Below are 25,930 nucleotides of genomic sequence, written 5' to 3' on the forward strand. Positions count from 1 at the left end.
GGGCGGGGAGGAGAGGTAGCGCTTCAAACTTCCATGAACTCTGGCGGCTCAAAGCATTTTCTCCATTAAGTATCCTTTATTTACAGAGCTCCAGATTCTACCTGGAAAGAAGACCTCTTAAAATTGCAGCGCAAAGGCTGAAAAAAATTCTACGATTTAGGTGCAATAAGGAGTGATGTTTAAAAATCTTTTCTTTTTTAAGACACTTCACCAAGCCAGTAGTACTTTTATAAGGCAGAGAGGTATAATATTAATATTGCTTACTGTGCTTAAACTTGGTAACAGAGCCACGAGCTAGTGGCAGTTTGGCCAGTAACGTGCTCTCGGGTTACCCTGCTCGGGCCAGGAAGATGGAGGCTCCGGGGACCCGGCACCTGAACCTGTGCTGCAGTCCCAGCGCCACAGCACGGACTCCTGCGCTACAGCAGGGAATCCAGCCCGCAGCACGCCTCCGGGTCTTTACAGTAGCCAGGCCCGAGGCGGGAGCGGCTGCCTCGCAGGGTCGCTCCAGGGCCGGGCTAGGAAAGGTGTGGACGGTGGGAGAGGACAGGAAAGAGCCGGCTGCACCGCGCCACGGTCTCCGCAAACCCTGAGCCTAGGGAGGGCGCGAAGACTGACGGGGGTCCGTGGTAGCCAGCTACAGGATACATGATGTACGCCCAGGGGCACCACCCTCCAGCTGGTGGGGGAGGAGCCCCAGCCACCAGGAAATTAAGCGACTGGCCCCAGCTCACACAGCAAGCTGGTGGCTGTGTGCGTGTCCGGCGTTTCTGGGGTCCTCATAAGCCCCAGGCCTGCAATGCGTACAGCGCCCCTTCCCCTGCCTTTGGGGTCTCGGACGCTGGACTAGCCCTTTGATTAAAATGACAGGAGGACGGGCGCCTGCAGCCTGCACCGGGCTATAACTTTGCTGCCGCCTCGGAGCCTGTGTAGTCCGAGGCGTGGCACGCCAGGTTTTGGCTTGCGAGGGAGCGCACGCGGACTGTGGCTTCTCGCAGACGCCCAGGCCCCACCCACACAGGACACGGCGCGCGGCGCCCTAGTTTGACTTTCACCGCCCCCCCCCCCCCCCCACAAAGGAGGTCCTTCCACCGGTCTCTTTTCTGGGTAACAGCTCCAAGGCTCACACATGGTGACCCCACCCAGGTCACCTAGCCGCTAAGTTACGGAGCCGGAATTCGAAGTTGGCGGTTGGGGTTCTGGTGGCCTCGGGACGGAGGTGGCTGTGTGTCCCTGGGCAAGTCTCTCTCCTTCTCTGGGTAGCCCAGTCGGGCGACGCGCTGGTCGTGGCCGCGCATGCTCAGTTGCGGGCGGCGCCCAGAGGCGGCTGCTGGCGCCCCAGCTGCTTTGCATTGACGCCAGCACCCGCAGGAGGTCACCGCTGGGGGCTGGGCGCGGCGCGCTGCCGGCAAAACCCGGCCCGGATCACGGAGCCGGAGCCGAACCGCCAGCAACTCCCGGGTGCGCGCAGCCGTTTCTGCGCTTCTCGACGGTGCGGCCCCAGGCGCCGCGGGAGCCGAGGTGCGCCCCTCCCTACCCCGGCGGACGTGGCCCGGCCGACCCTAGGGGCTTCCCTAGGACCCCGCGCCTTAACCCCGGCCAGCGGGAGCGTCTAAGGCTGGCCTTGTGCCCCACCGGCGCTTGGCCTGGGGAGCTTTTCCGCCGGTCGGCGGCCCAGCAGGCGGAGCGGCGTGGGTGTCCAAAGCTAGGCGGAGTCTGGAGCCGGGGAGGCGGCGGCGGCGGCGGGAGCGGGGCCGGGCGCGGCCGGGAGCTCGCCTCTCCCGAGGGTCGCGCCGCAGCTCGGCGAGGGCGGCGTGGCTCGCGCGGCGTGGACTCAGCCGCTCCCGGGTAAGGAGTGCGCAAATCTCCTCCCCCGTATTTCCCCGGAAGCGCGGCCGAGTGGAACGCGGCGATGTGAGGGAGGCGGCCGGCGGCTCCTGCCTCAGGAAGGGCATGTTCGGAGGGGCGGCCGCGGCACGCCACCCGCCTCTGTGCTCCCTTCCCACTGCCGCCGCCGCAGCGCCCGCACCGCGATAAAACAGGCGGCCAGGCTTCCTGACGCGAGATCCGCGCTCGCCGCCGCCTGCCTAGGCGGCGATGACACCGCGCCCGCGGCGGTCCCAAGGCGCCGGGTGGGCCGTTTGCTGACCGGATCGCGGCTACCGGCCAACGTGTCCGCGGCGCCGCCGCCAGCATGGGCTGTGCCCCCAGCATCCACGTTTCCGAGAGCCTGGAGGTCGAGGACGCACCTAGCCCCGCGGCATCGCCGCTGTCTTCCGGCGGGCCGCGCCTCCCGCAGGGCCAGAAGACGGCCGCCTTGTCCCAGACCCGCGGCGCCGGCCTCTTGGAGCCTCGCGACGGCAGCGGCAGGAAGGTAAGGGGCGCCGGGCACTCTGGGGCCGCCGGGAAACTCGGGCCCGGCCAGTCAGTAACTTTCCCGCAGGGGCCGGGCGGGGTCCCCCTCCCCCGGGCCTCGGTGCCCTCTTGCCCCACTTTGGATGGTTCTGATTGACGCCAGTCGCCCGCCTTGCCGGGGCAGCGTTCAGAGAAGGACCGACCCAGGCGCCGCGACCCTCATTTCCTAGGGTTGCGATTAGGACGTCGCCTGTGTCGCGGCGTCGGTTCCTTGGACACATGCGACTCCCGGAGCGGCAGGGCCCACAGTGAACTTGACTGAGGCGCTTGCATCAATTTCCTCTCCAAGAACTGGTGTTGGAGGGAAACCCCCAGGACATTCTGGCGCGCCCCTGTAATGTTAAATCAGTGTGAACTTTGTTCTTCTTCTGTGGTAGACAGGGAAGGGCGACTGGCCTCACCATTCTTTTCACTCTGTCAGCTTTGCACATGCAGTTGCAGTTTACCATTTTCTTCGGGACTATTAGAATGTAATCCGGAACATCAGCTTTGCTTCATTGCACATGTATTTGAGGTCCACGTTTATTAGCATACATACTGTATTTAAAGCATATTTAATTAGAAAATACTGTGAAACGCGATTTTTGAAGCATTCAGCAGAACAAAGTTAATCTTTTATTAAGCAGACTTACTGGGACATGTTGTGACTGTTTGAGGTTGTTTTTTTACGTTGCATGTCTTCTCCAGCCCATGTTGCCTTGGCTTATGTTTTGTCAAAGTTTCTGGGCTTAGTCTTTGTTAAGTTTTCTAAAGGAAAGATAAAAAGGAAAAAGAAAAATGTGATCATTAAGGCACACAGCAGCAGCTTTCCAGTTCTCTCATTTCAGAATTTAAAGTTGGAACTCATGCGTTGGTTTATGTTTTGTTAAACCAGTAAAAAACAACAACGACAACAAAAAATTCGTGAATAGCTGCAGATTGTTGGCTGTCATCCCTCTCATCACGACCAGTTTTTGAAAGAGTAATTTGCAAAATTTGTTTGATTTTCCTTGCTTGCTGAGAACTGCTGAACATCCCAAGTTTGAGGGATATAGTTTGATGTACTTTGTCTTACATTTCTAACAGTCGTCATGATACTTCTGTATGAAAGAGGAAAAGGCTTTTTTAGTGTTGTGTAACATAGTTGAAGTGATTTCCCCACCATTCCCATACCCTAAGTGAAAATTCAACTTTGTTCTGATTATCAGAAATTGAATTCCTTCTCCTATAGATTCTTTAAAGAAACCTCTGATGGTTTAGACTTAATTAACTCAAGGTGCTCTTAATATCAATGTTAAGCTATGTGTTAAGCCTACCTAACTGGCTTTAAAAAAGCGTTACACAGGTGCATATGGAAACTTTAACAGCTTTCAAGTTTTCAGTCCAAATCTAACATTGGTTATTTTGCAGACTAATGTGATACTTTCAGATTACCAAAGTAGCCCTTTTAGTAAGAGGCCCTTATGTCTTACAGGCTTTTTTTTGTGGTGGGCTGGGTGTCCTAAAATTCACCTAGGTGTCTTGTAAGCCTCCCCAGTGCAGCAGCAGCTTGCTTTAGTGCTAGCTATTGCAATGCCTTTAGGTCCCTGAGTTTGTAAGTACTTACTTAAGCTACTCTTCCCTATTGGTAGACCATTGTCTTGTGTTGGGGTCCCAGAAAATACTTTCATCCTTGAAGTGCCTAACCCAGTGGTATACACATAGTAGGTACTAAATAAGTGTTTACTGACTTCTTTAAAAATTGTTAACTGAATGATGAAACATTTTCAGTCATTGGAATTTGATTTCATAAAGCCTCCTATATAGACTTCAGAATAATAGTATTTCCAGAGCAGGAGTCAGTTATGAATTATAACACCACAACCACAGAAATAATAGCCCTGTACTTGTTATTCATGAACTGTACGTGTCGATACCTCATTTACAGATATTTGCATTTAGGCATGTCAGATAGTAGAGCAGAGGTAAATGTCAGCATTTTTTCTAGTCTAATATTTTTTCATTATGAGAATGCATCTTTTTAAATTAAGATATTAACTATACTCTGGAAATTCATGTTTAGAGAAAGTAAACTGCTAGCAATTTAGCAAAATTAAATCAAAATTAATTTGTTTATATTAACATCTCAAGATGCAATTTAATTCATTACAAAATTTCTTTTTAAAACAGTAAGTCAGCATATCTAAGTGAATTTCAACAAGAAATTCATTGGGGGATGCTTTTATAGTCCTACAGTATTTAGTAAATACCAGTTTATTAGTGTGGGTGGGAGATTGATAACTAATTGCATTTTCAGGTTAAGCAGTATGTACCCTAAGTTAAAGTGTATCCTGCATGTGTTCCATGGAGCAATATGTGAACTGTTAATAAGTATGAGAAAAGAGTTCCATCGTCTAGTAAGTTTTGGGGAAGTACAGGTTGAATATCCCTAATCAGAAAATAAGAAATGTTCCAAAGTCTGTTTTGAGTGCTGACATGATGCTCAAAGGAAGTGCTCATTGGAGCATTTCGGAGTTCGAATTTTCAGGTTAGGGATGCTGTGAACTGGTAAGTATAATGCAGATTAAAAAAAAAAATCCGAAATCCAAAACACATCTGTCTCAAGCATTTGGGACAAGAGATATGCGGCCTATACTGGCTCAGACTAAGTTCAGCAGAGTTCTTTTATGTAGAACTTACCAGAGAACCTAATTTCTGAAAGTAATCTGTGAGTCTCCAAGTGGTTTTTAGAGTGTGCAGCATTTCCTAAACTAGTTGATTATGGAGCCCTTTTCTTGAGGTATATGTCAGGCAGGCCACATGTTAAGACCTGATTCTTTTTGTGAGATACCAATATTCAAAGTACTAGAAATATAGTTAACAGTAAAACTCAACGAATGTAATTTGCTTCTTAATGATTCCAAAGGTACTTTAGATTTTGTAATATATTAGGCTGTGTTGTCTGTATGAACTTACTTAAGTATTATTAAAAATACCCTCTGGATGTTTATTCATTTCAGGAGTTTAAGTTTATGTGGTTACAGATAATGAATGCTGTGTTCAGTTTGTGAACACTTAGAGTTTTGTTTGTTTTTAATCAGTGTGAACCTTAACTGTAACATTTTAATATTTTCTTGCCAGTCTTTGGATTTACCCCATTTCCTCTTTCCCTAGCCAGGACTTGAGTTGCCCTTGAAAGATTTGCATGTAGTGTTAGAGACCCTATGCTCACCCCCCACCTTCCTTTTTGCAAACACCCACTGCACTGCTAATGATGGATGCTCGTCGCACCCCCAGTAATCAACTCTGTGAGATGGCAATCATGTTTGTTTTGTTCACTGCTATATCCCCCAGGCCTGGCACACAGTAGGCCTTCCATAAACATATGAATTAGATAATTTTGTGAACCAGGCTATAGAAGTTGAAAATCCACCCAGGCCAGGTAAGTAGAAATAGAAGCCAATTTTAACTAGAGTAGAGGCTATAAAGTTTGGATTTGGTTTTGTGGAAATCTCTGGTTATTGCTCTTCAGAGCACTGTACGAGGGAATAATATATTTCTACCCTGTTGAGCAGAGTAGATTTCCCTATAAAGAAAGATGAAAAAGGCTAGGTGCAGTGGCTTATGTCTATAGTCCCAGCACTGTGGGAAGCCAAGGCAGAAGGATTGCTAGAGCCCGGGAGTTACCAGCCTGGACAACATCTCAAGACTCCATCTCTACCAAAAAATAGAAAAAATTAGCTGGGCATGGCACTGCACACCTTTAGTCCCAGATACTTGGGAGGCTGAGGTGGGAGGATCACCTGAGCTAAGAAGTTCAAGGCTGCTGTGGGCCAAGGTCACGTCACTGCACTCCAGCCTGGGCAACAGACAGAAACCTTGTCTCAAAAATAAATAAATAAATAAATAAATAAATAAATAAATAAATAAATAAAAGATGTAGGATTAGTGCAGCTAAGGTGATAGATAATAGTACAGCTGCATGCCAACCACTAATCAAGTGTTACTGCTATCAGCACTCACTCAGAATCTCAGACATTCTCCAGTTGGTCCATTTCTGTTTCCCTTTGCTTCTGTCATTCGCTTCCTCCAACCTCTTTTCTCTTACTTTTCATCACCTCCCCTCCCACTTCCATCTTCTTCCTTGCTTTTTTCTACTAGCCCACCTTCCTGCACAAAACTGGCCACTCTTGCCATCTTAGTCAACTAAAGTTTAGTGGTTTCTAAATGTTACTAAACAGTGAAATAAAATTTATTGCCTGCTCCTAGTTTACAAAGTGGATTAGTCAATTTTTTTTTTTTTTTTTTTTTAAGACAGAGTCTTGCTTTGTTGCCCAGGCTGGAGTGCAGTGGCACAACCTTGGCTCACTGCAGTCTTGACCTCCTGGGCTCAAGTGATCCCCCCACCTCAGCCTCCCAAATAACTGGGACTACAGGTGTGCACCATGCGTGGCTAGTTTTTTAAACTTTTTTTTTGTTGAGATGGGATCTTGCTACGCTACCCAGGCTAGGCTCACACTCCTGGGCTCATGTGATTCCCCCAGCCCCAGCCTGCCAAAGTGCTGGGATTACAGGTGTGGGTTACTGTGCCCGACTGATTACCCAAAATTTTGTATTTGGCAAAACTAAAGCAATTTTCTCTTTGTGTGTGACCTGACTGATTTTTTTCCTCCACTAGGGGTCTTTGACCCTTGCTAGATTATATGGAATTACTGAAAGTTTCCCTTTGAAAGTGTAGTTGAGAAAAATGAGACCAAACTTTCTGCTGCCATAAGTGACTACAGTTTATCTCCAGAGCTCAGGGGTTGTGAGTTCCCTCATCATTGTGTTCTTGTGCCTCTCAGTATATAGAAAGATATTTCTGTATTCATTTTTTTGAATTCCTTTTACATACATAAAATACTTTGCATTTATATCATATTGTTTTAGTACTTACTGTCATTGCCACCATAACTTTAAGTGTGATTCTTAAGATAGACATTGTCACAATTCTGTCACCTTAAACCTGTCGCCGACCAGCTTTGACCCTCACGTTGCTGAGGCAAGGTTTAGATAGGGCCTGTGGTCCCTTCTGGCACAAATGTTTCCTGTGAAGTGGCTTATGACTCTGGTTTTCCCTTGGATAGCTTGCCCATTTGGATTGGTTCCTTTTTTTTTTTAGACAGAGTTTTTTGCTCTTGTTGCCCAGGCTGGAGTGTAGTGGTGCAATCTCAGCTGACCGCAACCTCCGCCTCCCAGGTTGAAGCAATTCTCATGCCTTGGCCTCTCAAGTAGCTGGGATTACAGGCTTGTACCACCATGCCTGGCTAATTTTTTTTTTTTTTTTTTTTTGTATTTTTAGTGAGATGGGGGTTTCTCCATATTGGTCAGGCTGGTCTTGAACTCCTGACCTCAGGTGGTCTGCCTGCCTCGGCCTCCCAAAGTGCTGGGATTATAGGTGTGAGCCATCGTGCCCGGCCTTGGATTGCTTCTTAAATAGGAGAAGGTTCATGATGTGAGGACACAGGGTAAGGCAGACATCTCAGAATAACCTTAAAGGACAGAATATTTTAAAAAATTAAAAAAAAAAAAAAAAAAAGAACAGAGGGAGAAGTACTTAGGACATGAGTAATCCCTCAGTCTTACCCAAGCTCAGTGGCTTCATCCTGGTTTCTCAGTACACTGAGGCAGTAGGAGGTGATGGATTCTGCAGTTCTTAGAGTGCAAACTATTCATATTAGTAATAACCACCATTTCTTGGATGCCCTCTGTGTTGCAAGCACCATGTTAGATGCTTTAAAGATGTTATCTCATTTAATCCTTTCAACCCTGTGAGGTGGCAGGTATAATTTCCCTTTAGCAGATAAGACACCAGAGGTTAGAAATTTGCCCAAGGTCATACATTTAAGCTGGGATTCAAATCCACTGGTCCTGGCTCTCACCATTGCATTTCCCATTCTTTCGTCTTCTGCTAAGCTGCAGATTTCACAGGTCAACTGGGTTTTAAGCAGGCATCTTGAATCTGCATTATCAGGATTTTGTTAAGTTTCGACTTACTGAGGAAGTTGGTTACAGCCCTACCTTAGGTTCCTGAGTTTGAGGAAGTTGAAGTCATCTTCAGCCCTGTCCCAGTTAACTCCTGAAGCCAGATATTTTGTGATGCCCTCCGATCTGCCCTCTGCTGTCTGAAATTAGTTGGGAGGGCATCCCTTGGGAGTTTTTTTTCCTTTCCTCTTGCTCCTGCTCAGGTTTCAGGCAGCCTGCCTTACCAAGAGTTCTTCTCCAGGAGCTGGTTCTTTCCATTGCCCTTTGCCTAGAGTGCTGTTCCCCGACCAGTGCTGCAGGCACCTATCTTCCCAGGAGTTATTCAGGGCCCAGCTGAAAGCTTCCTTGAGCCCTTAGCTGGCTTGCACTCTTTTCTCTGCTCTTGGGACCTGCTCCTGTATCCCTGTGAGCCTAGGATTTCTGTCTTCAGCCTTCTGCTAGATTATAGGCTGCTTGAGGGCAAGTACTGTGTCCTAGTTTCATTATAGTTCCCAAAGTGCTTGGCACACTCGGTAAATATTTGAATAAGTACACCAGTCTCTAAGGCTGAAAGGGCTTTTATTCATGTTCCACGAGTCTATCTCACCTTGTTTAGATTTAACAAAAGTTGTTGGGGTGTGTTCTGTGTTTTAACAGAAAGCTAAAATACCCTTAAGCCAGTGATTAATCTGTGGGGTGATTAGTAAAGCTTTTGCCTCTAATTTTGGCTGAGTTAGGGTTGAGCAATGTTCCTGGATCCCGTCCTTCTGTTCTACTTTTGTTCTGCTCTGTTTGGTAAAGAGTGGTAGAGTATCATGTCAGAGAGCTGTTTTGACAAGTTTGTATTGCATGTCTTAGCTACAGGCACCATATGTAGTTTGCCCATCCACACAGAGAGGAAGGATGTTGCAGATTTCCCAGAACTTTGAGGGTGACCTCAAATAATTTGGGATGGGGGACTTTGTCAGTGCTTTTATTCTGTATTGGTTGGAAATACACCTTTGCTGTTCATCCTCTTTTACTGCCTGCCGTCTCCCTTTCATGTCCTGTTAGTGAGTACAGGAGCTGCTTTACTTCCTCTTACTCTGCTTATAGGATAACCCAAAGAGCTAGTGGCACGTTAGCAGTTCCCAGGTTGTCTGCAGAGGTTTGGTGTTGATGGCAGCTCCCTAGTGAGGTGTTAAAAGACTATAGGAGGAGGAGCCAGAAGATGTGTGTTTTGGGTCCAGCTCCATCAGACTTTGGCCATGTGATATTTGGCAACTCCTGATCCTGAGTTTTCTCAAGTACAGAGTGAAACTAGAATACCTGGGTTCTGATGAGGGTAACTAAAAATAATCTGCGTGAAAGTGTTTTGTAAACTCCAAGACACTGTCACACGTAAGGATTGACCATTTTCTTTTCTTTTTTTTTTTTTTTTGAGACGGGGTCTCGCTCTATCGCCCAGGCTGGAGTGCAGTGGCCGGATCTCAGCTCACTGCAAGCTCCGCCTTCCGAGTTTACGCCATTCTCCTGCCTCAGCCTCCGGAGTAGCTGGGACTACAGGCGCCTGCCACCTCGCCCGGCTAGTTTTTTGTATTTTTTTTAGTAGAGACGGGGTTTCACGGTGTTAGCCAGGATGGTCTCCATCTCCTGACCTTGTGATCCGCCCGTCTCGGCCTCCCAAAGTGCTGGGATTACAGACAGATTGACCATTTTCTTTTCTTTTTTTTTTTTTTTTTGAGACGGAGTCTTGCTCTGTCGCCCAGGCTGGAGTGCAGTGGCCGGATCTCAGCTCACTGCAAGCCCCGCCTCCCGGGTTTACGCCATTCTTCTGCCTCAGCCTCCCGAGTAGCTGGGACTACAAGCGCCCGCCACCTCGCCCGGCTAGTTTTTTGTATCTTTTAGTAGAGACGGGGTTTCACCGGGTTAGCCAGGATGGTCTCGATCTCCTGACCTTGTGATCCGCCCGTCTCGGCCTCCCAAAGTGCTGGGATTACAGGCTTGAGCCACCGCGCCCGGCCACCATTTTCTTATGAGAACCTTTCTCAAAGGCAAACTTGGTTCAAATATATCTGTTTTTTAATGCAGCTCTCATTTTAAATATAGTTTTGTTTTTCTCCAATATTTTGTGAAAATTTTCATAGAGCAAAGTTGAGAGAATTATGCACTCATATGCCTGCCATCTGGATTCTGCAGTTAACACTTTTCTATGTTTGTCTTGTATCTATCCTCTTTTATCCATCCATCAACCCGTTTTATTTTTGGATTCATTTCAAAGTAAGTTCCACCCATCAGTATACTCAACCCCTAAATATTTCAGTATGTATATCAAGTACTAGAGCTCAAAATTTGAATTTTGGGCATGGTAGCACACATCTGTAGTCCCATCTACTCAGGAGCTGAGGCAGAAGGATTGCTTGAGCCCAGGTAGTTTGAGACCAGCCTGGGCAATATAGCACGACCTCATCTCAAAAGAAAAAATTAATTCAAAATTAAATAAATTCAAAGTTTACTTTTTTAAATGTGAAATGCCATAAAGTAAAATGTGTAAATTTTATATGTACCATTTGTGAGATATGACAAATGTATATGCCTATGTACTACAAATCTCTATCAAGATACAGAATTACACAATATTATAATCACCCCCAAAAGTTCTATTGTGCTCCCTCTCCGTTCTTACCCCCAGCCACCAGCAACCACTGTTCTGAATTTTTTCCATTATAAATTATTTTTGCCTATTCTGATTTCATGTAAATAGAACCTTACAGTATAGATTATTCTTTTTTTTATAAGGCTTATTTCACTCAGCATAATGTTTTTGAGATTCTTCTATGCTGCACGAGTCAGTAGTTTGTTCTTTTTTCTAATTAGTCTGTTACATGAATAAAGCACAGTTCACTTATTCATTCTTTTGTTGATGGATACTAGGGCCATTTCTAATTTTTGGCTATTACGACTAAAGCTACAATGAATATTCTAGCATATGTTATTTTGTGGATATATGCTTTCATTCCTCTTGGTTAAATACCACGAAGTGAAATTGCTAGGTCATAGGATAGGTATAAGTGTAGCTTTTTAAGAAACTGCTTGACTTTTTCCCAAAATAGTTATTCAATATTACACTCATGCCAACAATGTATGATAAAAGTTCAGTTGCTCTACATCCTTCCCATCATTTGGTGTTAATCAGTATTTTAATTTTAGCCATTCTGGTGGGTGTGTAGTGATATCTCATTGTGGTTTTGATTTGTATTTCCTTTATGGTTGATGATTTTGAGTACTTTTTTCATGTGCTTATTGTTCATTTACTGTATTGTCTTTTTAAAGTTTTTATTATAATACTTTTTTATTAAAAGGAAATATAAATATCATGACCTTTGGGTAGGGAAGGACTGATTAAGCAAGTTACACAAGGCATTTCCATAAAGGAGATGGTTGATAAATCCAACTACGTTAAAATAAAGACCTTCTCATCAAAAGAGCGAAAAGGAAAGCTGCAGACTGGAAGAAGACATTTGCAATGCATAGTACCAATAAAGAATTAGTACTCAGAGAGGTCCTAAACGTAATAAGAAAACAACAGCCCAGTTGAAAAATTGGAAAAGGTTGGAACAGGCACAGCACTAAGAGGAAACCAAATAGCTAATAACATGTGAAAAGATTTTCAACCTCATTGGGGAAATGCAAATTAAACCCACAGTGAAATAACATTTTATACTCATCAGATTGGCAGTATTTTGAGGAACTGCTCAACGTTAGGTAGAGGTGTAAATTAGTTCAACTACTAGGGAAACCCATTGTCATTGCCAGCTAGAGTTGAACAGGTGACCCTGTGACATAGCAGCTTCTCTCCTAGAAACTCTTAGGTATCTTTACTGGAAACATGTACAAGAATTTTCAGAGCAGCATTACTTTTGATTGCAAACTTTCGTGTAAAACCCAAATGTCCATTAACAACATAATGGATAAACAAGTTGTGGTATGTTCAAAGAAGGGAATACTTCACAGCTGTGAAAAATGAATGGATTACAGCTGCAGATATTAACTTTCATAAATCTCAAAAACTTAATGTGGAGAGAAGAAGCCATCAACAAATTTATAAGGTATGATTCTTTTTCTTTAAAGATTGATAGGCTGGGAGTGGTGGCTCACACCTGTAATCCCAGCAATTTGGGAGGCCGAGGCAGGAGGATTACTTGAGGCCAAGAGTTTGAGATCAGCCTGGACAACATAGCAAGACCCCATCTCTAACAAAAAAAAGCTAAACAATATATAGTAATACACACATAGGTGTTAAAAGTTACTGTAAAATCAGTTCAGGCAAATAAAGTTTATTTTAAGGACTTAAATGTTTAACATGTTAATTTGAGTGCCTAATATAGAGGCTGTAAGAGGATAACAGGCCCTGCTCTCAGGGAACAATTAGTCCTTTCTGGAAAGGTAGGGTAGGTCTCTGACCTGGAAGTGATGATGGCACCTTGGGGGATGGATTGTGGAGGTAGGAGCTTGGTCTGGATTGGTCATAAGGTACAGAAAGAGGAAAGGAGGGAGAGGTTTGACCTGGGCTTAAAAGACTGGGAAGATGTGGATAAGTGGAAAATACATCTCTGGATAAGGGGAAGGAAGGGTACAGGGGTTGGGTGCATGTTCCAGTTATGAGGAGGCTGACCAGCGATAGGAGGGGAGGTCTAAAAGCCAGGTTGAGGAGTTTGAAGTCCATCCTATAAACATTAGAGAACTCTCAAAGGCATTTCATTTTCAGCAGGGTAGTCAAAGGATAAACATATTTCATGAAGATTAGGTTTCAGGCAAAAATTGCAATAGGTAGGGTGAAGGAAAGCTAGAGGTAGGGCACTATCCACGACCTATTGCAGTGGTTCAGGCACAAGGTATGACCAGGTATGACTAACTTAGTGCAGTGGTTTGGAACAGGAGGGAATGAGGGAAGGAAAAGCTGACTAGTGACAGATGGGATTTGGTGAGTGAAGGGGTGGAGAGTGGAGGGTGACTCAGAGGTTGGGGTTTACCAGCTTAGAAGGACTGTGATAACATGCCACAATTTGTACAGTGCTTTATGGTTTACCAAATGCTATTTTTGTACCTCATCTCATTTGATGTTCCCCAAACCATGGGGAGGTGGAAAGGAGGGATTTTATTTTCCCTGTTTAAGGCCTAAAGAAGCAGAAATTCAGAGATTGAGTGACTTGTTCAAGTTTGTGCTGACCACTTAACAGAAACAGGTTCACTGTAATAGCATAAGGGAGAAGTCAGAGGAAAGTGAAGTTAGGGAGTTTTTAAGAAAACCTTTCTTGTCTTTTGGTTCTGAGTTCATCTTATAAAAATAAACTTTTACTTTTCCTGATTGTAAAAGTCATATTCATTGTAGAAAACTTGAAACATACAGAAAAGAACAAGGATCGGCCGGGTGTGGTGGCTCATGCCTGTAATTCCAGCACTTTGGGATGCCGAGGCAGGCGGATCACAAGGTCAGCAGATCGAGACCATCCTGGATAACATGGTGAAACCCTGTCTCTTCTAAAAATACAAAAAATTAGCCGGGTATGGTGGCAGGTGCCTGTAGTCCCAGCTACTTGGGAGGCTGAGGCAGGAGAATGGCATGAAGCCAGGAGGTGGAGTTCTCAGTGAGCCGAAATTGCACCACTGCAGTCCCGCCTGGGTGACAGAGCGAGACTCCATCTCCAACAAGGATCACTTAAATTGTACAATCACTTAAATTGCACAGTCAGGAGATCATGCCTCATAAAATGGTGGTGTGTTTCCTTCCATCCATGTAGATTGCTTTAAATAACTGTAATTAAGAACTTTTTTGGGCTGGGTGTAGTGACTCATGCCTGTAAATCCCAGCACTTTTGGGAGGACAAGATGGGAGAATCACTTGAGACCAGGAGTTTGAGACCAGCTTGGGAAACATAGTAAGACCCCCATTCTCTATTAAAAAAAAAATGAATAAATAAATTAGCTGGGCATGGTGGTGCACACCTGTAATCCCAGCTACTTAGGAGACTGAGGCTGGAGGATTGCTTGAGGCTGGGAGTTTGGGGTTGCAGTGAGCTATGATTGTGCCACTGCACTCCAACCTGGGTGACAGAGTGAGACGTTGTCTCTTAAAAAGCAAAAAAGCAAAAATATTTTTAAACCTGTTTTGTTTTTTAGTCCTAGGAAACATTTAACTGTTATTTATTTAAATGCTGTCCCCTTAAATTTTCTCATTTTCTCTTTTGCAGCTCCCTCCAAAAGATAGATTGAGACGCATCTTGATCTGTTCTCCATGTCTCTTCACTTTTCTTTTACTTCCCCTCTCTGTGCTATCTTCTGGAAGGATTTTTTAGCTCAATATTTTAAGTCACGAATTCATTCCTCAAGGTCGACTCAGCTCTTTAGCCCACTGAGTTTTAAAATTTGAGTTTTTGTCTTCAATCTATGGTTTGCTCTTTTTTCATAACTGCTTATTCATGTTTTATGGTTCCAGCATACTCCCTTATCTCTTTGAGGATATTAATTATACTCACTTTAAAGTCCTATTCTGATTGCTGTTTATTAAAAACACTTTTTATTGAGTTATAAATGCAATCAGCCAAGGTATACAAAATCCCTAAGTGTACAGCTTGATGAATTTTCCTCATGTTCCCATGTAATCACCACCCAAATCAAGACAACATTTCCAGCTTTCCAGAAGGCTGCCTTGTGGCTGTTCACTGTTTTTCAGTATTTTTAACATTTTATGAAAAATCTGAAAATACAGCAGTCTTGAAGAATTTTTCACAGGGTACCCCTGTATACCCAATGCCTGTATTTTACATTAGCATTTTACTGTACTTGCTTTATCACATATATCCATGTATCCATTCTTCTACCTATCATTCTCCTTTTTCTTTGATATATTTTAAAGTAACTACAAATGAGGATGGGCACGGTGGCTCATGCCTGTAATCCCAGCACTTTGGGAGACCGAGGAGGGTGGATCACCTGAGGTCAGGAGTTCAAGACCTGGCCAACATGGTGAAACCCTGTCTCTACTAAAAATAAAAAAAATTAGCTGGGTGTGGTGGCAGGTGCCTGTACTCCCAGCTACTAGAGGCTGAGGCAGGAGAATCGCTTGAACCTGGGAGGTGGAGGTTGCAGTAAGCTGAGATCACACCATTGCACTCCAGCGTGGGCAACAAGAGGGAAACTCTGTCTCAAAAAAAAAAAAAAAAAAAAAGTAATTGCAAATGTTAGTATCCTATACTTCCCCTTAAATATTTCAGCATGAATTTGATATTTGTTTAGGTTTTTTCCTTTTGAGGCAACATTTACACACAATGAAATGCACAAATATTTAGTGTGTATTTGCTGAGTTTTGACAAGTGCATACATACATCTGTGTAATCCAAACCTCTATGAAGTTATAGAACATTATTTTCATTCCAGAAAGTTTCATCATGCTCTTTACTGGACAGTCTCCCAACCATGCTTCTGATTTTTTTCTTACCATAGATTAGTTTTGCCTGTTCTAATTTTAATATAAGTGGAGTTACACAGTATGTACCTTTTTTTTTTTTTTTTTTTTGAGGCAGGGTCTCCTTCTGTTGTCTAGACTGGAGTGCGGTGCTGTGGTCATAGTTAACTGCATCCTTGACTTCCCTGGCTCAAGTGATCCTCCTGCCACCTCAACTTCCTGAGTAGCTGGGACTACAGGTATGCACCACCACGCCTGGCTAATTAAAAAAATATTTTTGTAGAGACAGGGTCTCACTGTGTTGCTCAGGCTGGTCTCAAACTCCTGGGCTCAAGCAATCCTCCTGCCTCAGCTTCCCAAAGTGTTGGGATTACAGGTGTAAGCCACCACGTCCAGTGTATGTACTCTTATATAAGACTTCTTTCCCTCAGCATTATGTTTTTGGGATTCATCTATGTTTCATGTCTCAGTAGTTCATAATATTACACAATTAACTTTTAAAAGCTCACAATAAATATTGTTAAATTGCCCTCCAGGAAAATGGGATGAAATTTTGTAATGAAAAAATCCCTGAGGGGGCATGCACTACTTTACCCTGCCTTGTGGTCAGATTTTTATTTCATAAGGAGCGTGTGAGAGCGCTTTGTGATGCTTTCAACAATCTGACTGTGAGAGGTGGTATTTTATTGGTATTTTAGTTTGAATTTATTTCATTTATTATTTGTTACTCTTTATTTCTCCCAAGTATGTTTTGGACATTTGAATTTCCTCTTCTGTGAATTTTTCATGTCTGTTGACTATATCTCTATTTAGGTTTTAGAGGTTAACTTATTACTTACAAGAACTTTTTAATAAGTGTGAATGTTAAATTTTGACCTCATGTACATTGCAAATTTTTTTCCTCAAGTATCTTTTTATTTTTTTTAGATACTGTTTAAACATTTTTTTTTTTTAAATTTAATGATTTTTAGAACTAGGGTCTTGCTCTGTTGCCTAGGCTGGAGTGCAGTGGCAGCCTCACTGCAGCCTCAAACTTTTGTGCTCAAGTGATCCTCCCACCTTAGCCTCCTGAGTAGCTGGGACTGTAGATGTATGCCACCATGCCTGGCTGATTTTTAAATTTTTTTAAAAAGAGGCAGGATCTCCCCATGTTGTCCAAGTGGTCTTGAACTCCTGGGCTCAGAGGATCCTCCTGCCTTAGCCTCTCAAAATGCTGAGATTACAGGCGTGAGCTACCTTGCTTGGCAGGTATTTGTGTATCTAAACATAGAAAAAGTATAATAACAATACAGTATAAAAGATAAGAAATGGGCTGGGCATGGTGACTCATGCCTGTAATCCCAGCACTCTGGGAGGCTGAGGCGGGCGAATCACTTGAGGTCACAAGTTCAAGACCAGCCTTGCCAACATGGTGAGACCCCCATCCCTACTTAAAAATACAAAAATTAGCCGGGTATGGTGGCGTACGCCTGTAATCCCAGCTACTCAGGAGGCTGAGGCAGGAAAGTCGCTTGAACTCAGGAGGCAGAGATTGCAGTGAGCTGAGATCGCGCCACTACAGTCCATCCTGGACAACAGAGCGAGACTGTCTCAAAAAAAAAAAAAAAAAAAAAGGTGGTACACTTATAGAAGGCACTTACCATGAATGGGGCTTACAGGACTGGAAGCTGCTCTGAGTGAGTCAGTGAATGAGTGGTGAGTGAATGCGAAGGCCTAGGATATTACTGTGTACTACTGTAGACCTGATCAACACTGTACACTTAGGCTACACTAAATTTGTTTTAAACATTTTTATTTCTTCAGTAATCTCAACTTACTGTAACTTTTTTACTTTATAAAGTTTTTTTTTAACTTTTTGACACTTTTAAATACTTAGCTTAAAACATGAACATACTGTATAGCTGTACATAAGTATTTTCTTTCTTCACATAGTTATTCTATAAGCTTTTTTCCATTATAATTTTTTTTCTTTTTGAGACAGGGTCTCACTCTGTCACCCAGGCGGGAATGCAGTGGCGCGATCTTGGCTTACTGCAACCTCTGTCTCCTTGGCTCAATCGATCCTCCCACCTTAGCTTCCTAAGTAGCTGGGACTACAGTCGTGCACCACCATGACTGGCTAATTTTTTGTATTTTTTTGTAGAGATGGGGTCTTGCTATGTTGTCCAGGCTGGCCTTGAACTCCTGAGCTCAAGCAATCCACCCACTTTGGCCTCCCAAAGTGCTGGGATTACAGGTGTGAGCCGCCCCACCCAGCCTTGATTTTTAAATGTAGTGACAAATTGCAGCCATTTTCCCATGTTATTAATTTCTTCAGAACATTTATATGATGGTACTAATGCTGCCATGTACATCTTTTTTTTTTTTTTTTTTTTTTTTGAGACGGAATTTTGCTCTTGTTGCCTAGGCCGGAGTGCAATGGCATGATCTTGGCTCACCACAATCTCTGCCTCCCAGGTTCAAGTGATTCTCCTGCCTCAGCCTTCCGAGTAGCTGGGATTACAGGCGCATGCCACCATGCCAGGCTAATTTTTTTGTATTTTTAGTAGAGATGGGGTTTCTCCATGTTGGTCCGGCTGGTCTCGAACTCCCAACCTCAGGTAATCCACCCGCCTCGGCCTCCCAAAGTGCTGGGATTACAGGCGTGAGCCACTGCGCCCAGCCATGTATATCTTCTTACAACAGGTTTAAGATGGGTATAATTTTATAAGCCTTTGTGCACAAAGACTTGGATTTATTCTTAGAATCCACTTTTAAGTCTTGATTTCAGGTTTTAAAACATTTTAGAGTAGTCTATACTGAAAATGCCCTAAATTAAAAAATTTTTATATATAAACTTGGCTTTAGATAAGTTATATTTACTTATTGAAAGCTTCCATTTGCTTAAGAATTGATTCCTTAGTGGGACCTTTGACTTTACCATATCCAACTTACTTTCTCAGTTTTATAGAGGAGGAAATCGAAACCCTAAGGCAGTTGGGAGACAGGTGCAAGATCACACTGCAAGTACTGGTGAAGCTGGGACAAGAACCCCAAGCTAACTCTTGTCCTTTATCCCATGACACCTTTTATATTCATGGTAAGTGAACCAGAGTTACTTCACTCCCTTTGGTCATTTCACTAATATGGCCTGGCCTCAGACTCTGCATGCTTTTCTAATTCAGGTTTGCAAAGTGTACCCTTGTCCAGCAGGCTTTACTGTATCAGAAGCAATAAAGAAGTTGAACACCTGGAATTTCTAAACTTGGATGTCATTAGAGGAGTTGCTAGATTATTGCAAAATGGCTCTGTTTTTATTTTGAATGCATGTACAGATACCTGTTTTTTCATCTTAGTTTGTAACTCATACACTTGGGGTTAGCGTTGGCATGTAGTGAAACCTACAGTATTTATTAATACGTAGTCATTAACTGTATTTTTGATCAGCTTCCTTTACTACCCTAACATTTTTAGGTAAAAACAGGAGGTCTTGTTCCTTTTTTCTCCCTAAATCATTATGCCCTGTCTTTTTGTTATTCTAGAATTAAGAAATAGGGTCTTAAAAAGCCAAAAATTTCCCATGAGGTGAATTATAATAAAGGCTTTCCTTGGGATGAAGAAGGCAGGCAGGGATAATACCCTGTGGGCCAGCAGTATTTTCAAAAGGCACAGAACACCTCTATGGAGATAATTGGTAGTTGACTATATGAGCAAACATACACTTATTTTCAATATTGCTAAAAATTAGTTCTTCCATTAGACACTAATCTCTAATGAGATTAGTTTTCAGAGACAGTGAGTTAGAAATTGTTTTAGTGGTTTTCTAGTCTGACTTCTTGAACTCCATTGTAGATATTCTCTTGTCAGTTCTCCCATCTACACAGAGAACTCCAGTTTGGTAAATTTTCCTGATAGGTCACATTCTTTTCTTTTCTTTTTTTTTTAAAGACAGAATCTCGCTCTCTCACCCAGGCTGGAGTTCAGTGGCACAATCTTGGCTCACTGCAACCTCTGCCTCCTGGGTTCAGTCAATTTTCCTGCCTCAGCCTCCCAAGCAGCTGGGATTACAGGTACCACCCACCACACCTAGCTAATTTTGGTATTTTTAGTAGAGATGGGGTTTCACCATGTTGGCCAGGCTGGTCCTTGAACTCCCGACCTCAGGTGATCTGCCTGTCTTGGCTTCCCAATGTGCTGGGATTATAGGCGTGAGCTGCCGTGCCCAGCCCATATTCTTTATTGAACAATAAAATATTCCTTCATTCGTTCAGCAAACCTTTGGTGCTTACCTTGGGCTAGGAACTGCACTAGATACTTGCTGGTAATGTGATGATGAATAAGATGTGGCCTCCCTTTTGTTGTTGTTGTTGTTGTTGTTGTTGTTGTTTTTGAGGCGGAGTCTTGCTCTGTCGCCAGGCTGGAGTTCAGCGGTACAATCTTGGCTCACTGCAACCTTCGCCTCCCGGGTTCAAGCGATTCTCCTTCCTTAGCCTCCTGAGTAGCTAGGACTACAGGTGGGCACCAGTACACCCAGCTAATTTTTTGTATTTTTAGTAGAGATGGGGTTTCACCATGTTAGCCAGGGTGATCTCCATCTCTTGACCTCGTGATTCACCTGCCTCGGCCTCCCAAAGTGCTGGGATTATAGGCATGAGCTACCACACCTGGCTGGCCTCACTTTTAAAATGATAAGCTCACAAGACAACAACTTTACCTCTAATTGTGTGTGTGTTTCCACTGCCCCCTTGATTTTATAAAACCTGTATAGAAATGTAAACATATTGTTGCTGCAATACAGTTAAAAAGAGCAGGGGAATTGAAATCTGAAAACTTAGGTTCAAATTCTGGGCTTTCTCTTTGGTTTTGGTACTTATTTAGCTGTGTGAGCTGGAGCAAATTGAATAACTTGTCTGTGAGCCACAGTTCCTTGTATATAAAATGTGGACATGAGAGAAGGTATGGGAAGATACCTTCTAATCTGTTAATGCAGCTTAGAAGTGACAGACTTTTCTTGTTTTTCTTTGCCTATTAACCAGAGTTTTGTTTTCTCACCAGTGGGCCACTGGAGAAGGAAGCTCTGTTATAATCCTTTCAGTGCTGCTGAATATACTGATAATGGAAAAATAAATAGGGGTGCACTGGTTTTCTGCCCTGTAGACCAAAAAACAGTTTTCAGTGCCAAAAGCTGTGTTTGTCTTGTAAGACCAAGAATGTTTCTGCAATGTAGGACAGCTTGAGATCCCACTGAATCTCTTGGGTAATCACGTGGTTTTGGTTTAGATTCAGTTGTTTATAGGGCTAGCTTTTCTTACTGTGCTCACTTTCTGCTGTAGTAAAATAATGTAGACTGGCTGGAGGTGGTCTCTGGTCAGGGTTATTATGAACTGGCCTTGTTCTTCCAGTGTGCAGACCCTGGCTAATCAGAGAAGTGTACCTGTCCCATAACTAGGCTCTGGAAAGACCTTCAAGCATGCATGGCATGTGAACTTGGCCCTGGCTCCTCCCCACCAGGTCCATTTGGAGTCAGTGGTTTCTAAATGATGGCAGTGAGGGCTTTGCTCTGGCCCTCAGCCTTCTTAGCTTTCTCTACCACTGTAGAGCCAGGTAGCTAAAATAATCTGCCTTGTTTTTCTTCCTCATGAGGAAATTTTCTGGAATTGTTATCCCACCTTATCCATTCTTCTGAAAAACTTGTTTTCAGACCTCATTTTTCTAATTCCCAGATAACCAGAACCCACATGCAGAAGTCTAGGAGATCTGTACCCTGCAAGCAGAGGTTCAGAAAAGGAGCAGAGTGAGCAAATGCAGATATGATTGTTCTATTCCCCTGTCTAACACCCCCTGTGACTCCCAGTTGCCAAATTCAGACTCCTTTCTTTGGTGTGTAAAGCCCAGCCTGATGGGTTCCTGCCCCCTCTCCAGCTTCTTGCTGTGCCTCACACACTGAATGCCTTGAGTACTCACATTTCCAGGGACTTGATAACCTCTGGACTTTCGACGGTGCAGTTTCCTTGCCAATGCTCCGCGAGAATTTCTTTCCAATTTATTCAGTGTAATTAACAACAACAACAAAAAAACCTCGAAGGAAGAGCACTAAGAAGGAAGTAGGTAACTGTTAAAAGACTTTATGTCTAGAAAAAATGCCCCCTTGTTTTGTATTTGCAATATTCCACTACAAAAACAAAAAGACTAAGATAGGATAAAGGGTTCCGACTGTCAAGGTCATGCATGCTCAGAGGTTGGAGAGGTTCCTATGGTCTGCTGTAGGACAGTTTTTCCCTCCTGACTGTTTCACTATGGCCTTGAGGACCCAGAGAGTGGAAGAAGGTTGCAGAGAATGGATGGATATCCTAGGGACTGGAAGAGCATGGCGGCTGATACTGGGTATCCTTGTTGAACTCCAGGAGGGGTCTGAGGTTGTTGAAGTGGCTTCACCTTATTGGGCACCTGAAGACATTGTCATTACAAATCAAAGATCTTGTGGATTTGATGGTGCACTGCTGAGTGTTGGATTATGAGATCACAGTGTGAGTGTGTGGCACAAACACACTTTCTGTGATTAGCTTGACATGTTTCTAGCTGTGACACCTTATAAAAGCATGGGTCACTAACCTGGAAATCAACTAAGACTGGTATAACAATAAAGCTATAATGTATTAACTGTTTACTGCATACCAGGCACTGTTCTAAGTACTTTGTGCGTGAACTAAATTAATCCTGTGACAATCCACGGGGCTTGAGGTTACCTTAAAGATTCACCTTTTCAAACTTCTACCTTTTTTTTTTTTTTTTTTGTAGAGATGGGGGGGGGGTCTCGCTATGTTGCCCATGCTGGTCTTGAACTCCTGGCCTCAAGTGATCCTCCTGCATTGACTTCCTAAAAAACTCCCACACATGTAAAGCAGCTTTTCAGTTTGTGGACACCAGCTTGGGTGCCCTAAAGTTCCATTCAATTCTGACTGGAATTAGTGTAGACCCTCCGGGTTAAGGACTTGGTCCCATGAGGCTGCCCCCCTTCAGATGCCAAGCGAAAGTAGTAGATCTTTAGGTTGCCCCCAGTTGTCCGACTTGGTTACGAATTGGAAGTTCTCATGACCACCCTCTTGGGATTGATGATTTGCTAGACTGGCTCACAGTTTACTTACTAGATTACCAGTTTATTAGGAAGGATATATTTATTAAAGGTACAAATGAACAAAGAGGTGATACACAGGGTTAGGTCTAGAGAGTCCCAAGCACAGGAGTTTCAGTCCCTGTAGAGTTGGGTGCACCACCCTCTGGCATGTGGATGTGTTCTTGTTCACCAACCTGGATGGTCCCTGAACACATCCTTTTGGATTTTTATGGAGGCTTCATTACATAGGCATGGTTGATTAAATCACCAGTCATTGGTTATTAGCTCAACTTTCAACCCATTTCCTCTCCACTTGATCTTAGCCAAAAAGCCGAGAAGCGATCCCCATTTCCTCTCATTTTTCCTGGGGGAAGTGAGGGAGGTATGCTGAAAATCCCAGCCCTTTAATCCTATGGTTGCTTCCTGTGGTAACCAGCATTCATCTTGTGGTTATCTAGGGGCTTTCCACAAATTACCTCATTAGCATAAACTCCGGTGTTGTGGAATGAGCTTGTTATGAATAACAGAAGTCACTTCTTTCACCTTTATTGGTCTGGAGCTGCTCCAGAGCTGTTTCAGGACAAAAGACCAAATATTTTAACAAAAGGTAAGCTATGAGCGAGGAATTGTGGAAGAAGACCAAAATATGTATTTCTTATATCACAACTATACTTTGATATTTCCATATTTTTCATTTTACTTTTTTGAATTTAGTGAGATGTCATGTTTTTTTTTTTTTTTTTTTTGATCAAGACAAGTTTCGTGATTATATTGGTCAGGTTTCTTTTGACTGTAAGTGACATTATCCAGTCTAAACTAGCTGAAGCCAGAAGTAGAATTCGTGGATCAGTATAATCTGGCTTACATAACCAGACCAAGGGAAGGACATGGGTATGCTGGCCTCTGGTACAAATGAAACCAGGACTCTTTTTCCATCTTTCTCTGTCATTGGTGCCATCTTTGTTTCCTTGGGCTGCTTTTTGCTGTTCAACAGGAAACAATGTCCATCAATAGCTCCTGGCCTCACATTTTATAGCTTCATCAATAGAGAGCTTCTTCCCTTAATTCCGATTTGAAAATCCTAGGGAAAAACCAAGATGGGCCTGGCTTGGAAACACCTGCCCACTCCAACAACCAGTAGACAGCCTCTGCAATGGGCAACAACTTTCACAGAACAAGATAATTGGAATGAGGGGGAGTACCCCTCAGAGGAGGCAAGGGTACTGACCAGAACAATAGCTGTCCCTGCACTGGAGTTCAGCCCAGGCCCTGAAACGCTTTTCAGCATAAGAATTAATACTACTTTTATATGTAATGATAGTTTTTATTCCTAATCTGACTCTGAGGCAGTTTGTATTCTGAATTGTCAGAGAACTTTTCCGCTTTTTCTGTTTGCTAAGAGAAGAATAGGTAGTTTGTAGGAAAATTTCAACAAGGTTTGACATAGAAATGGCTTCCCAGTCGAGCTTCTCCCTTACTTGTGTAGCCTGCCTAAGAGATATTTAATTACCCTGCATTGCTTATCACTTCTCATTTTACCCTAAAGACAACTATCTTGTCCTTAGAGAAGAGTGGAAGACTCTTCTCAAAGCAATGATTCAGGGACTAAGGCTCCTTCCATTTTTGGCTTTTTTATCTTCAACATAACAGTTGCCAAGGTTGCCATGCTTGTCTATATGGACAAGCTCCCAAAAGGGAAAAGAGCATGGAGGGTCATGAGGGAGAGGTTTTTAAAGGCCAAGTCTAGAAGTGGTCCATGTCAGTTTATTTGCTTTCCATTGGCTACATGGCCACACTTAACTTCAGTGAAGGCCGGGAAATATGATTTAGTTGTGTGCCCAATAAGAAGAGGAACTGAGTTTGAACAGCCAGCAAGCGAGCCTCTGCCATGCTTCTTTGGTAACATTTGTTCCTTCCCCTTTTCCCCTTTGCCATTCATAGTAGTTGTGTAGTTTGGGTGTAATTGAGCTCATTTCCAGCCTCAGGGTGAGCCCCAACAACCTCCTTGCCCCATTTATTGGTTCAGTAATAGATATATATAACCCAGGCCCAAGCTGAGCAGAACATGGAATTCCTCTGGTCCCAGTTACTAGTTCAGGGGCAGGCATGTAATAGAAACTGTGCCAATTAGACTATGGAGTGGTTGGGGGAAGATGTTCCTCCCACCTCCCTCACAACCCCGCACAGTGAGGACAAAGCCAACTCCTGGGTGAGAACAGGCTTAGAGAATTGCAAACCCCTAGAGTGAAGTCCTACCAAACCTTTCCTGAAGCTTACAAGAGCTGACCCTGGACTCTGTTAGCATGAGGCAGTAAATCCACTCTATTGCCTAATACTTTAAGATTAATTTTCTTGATTTGCAACCACAAGCATCCTGGCTGATACAACTAATAAAATGGAAGAGGAACAGGGAGAGAGAAAGGATACAATTTGGATCTTTAAGTTCTGCTTCCCTTTGTTGCTATGGGTTCTGTGTTTCTTTGAATACTTGAACACAACCAAATTGGATCTAAATGGATGTATCTTAGTTTCACTTCCCCATTCCCTGGAATTAGAGTCGGGATAATTACATTTTTAAATATATATATGTTTTACCTTTAGACAGTGATTTCTCTCTAGATTGAATTATACATAGTCTCTTTGAAGTCATTTTATTTGTCTTCCACCGTAATGGAATCATACGGACTCAACGTAGTCCATAAGATTTTTTTTCCTGTTTTGTTTTAGTGACTTTTCTAAAGTTTGTCTTTTCATGCGGGAAGTATATAGAATACATTTATCATACACATCGCAGTATGCATTTGGTCTATAGCTGGGTATTATCTCTATGTTACTGTAGGAAGTTTTTTTTTTTTTTTTTTTTGAAACAGGGTCTTGCTGTGTTACCCAGACTGGAGTACAGTGGCATGATCACAGCTTGAGCTCTTGGGCTCAAATGATACTCTCACCTCAGCCCCCTGAGTAGCTGGGACTGCTGCCATGCACCACCATATCCGGCTAATGTTTTAATTTTTTTG

The 25,930-nt window shown here is 43.5% G+C and overlaps 1 protein-coding gene across 5 annotated transcripts in view; it reads left to right on the top strand.

The window, feature by feature from the left end:
* Window positions 1-1,475: 1,475 nt before the first annotated feature.
* Window positions 1,476-25,930, top strand: part of PDE8A (phosphodiesterase 8A) — a 159,804-nt gene continuing 135,349 nt past the window's right edge. For 2 of the 5 annotated variants that reach the window (XM_010369860.2, XM_030931145.1), the window contains exon 1: window positions 1,476-2,374. In XM_010369860.2, coding sequence (XP_010368162.1) covers window positions 2,195-2,374 — 180 coding nt within the window. In that variant the 5' untranslated portion in view covers window positions 1,476-2,194. Of the gene's footprint in view, window positions 2,375-15,934; window positions 16,060-18,762; window positions 18,900-25,930 lie in introns of all 5 variants that reach the window. The other 3 variants (XM_030931143.1, XM_030931144.1, XM_010369862.2) reach the window with 3 other exon arrangements.

This window comes from Rhinopithecus roxellana, chromosome 5, assembly GCF_007565055.1.
Source record: "Rhinopithecus roxellana isolate Shanxi Qingling chromosome 5, ASM756505v1, whole genome shotgun sequence".
NCBI lineage: Eukaryota > Metazoa > Chordata > Mammalia > Primates > Cercopithecidae > Rhinopithecus > Rhinopithecus roxellana.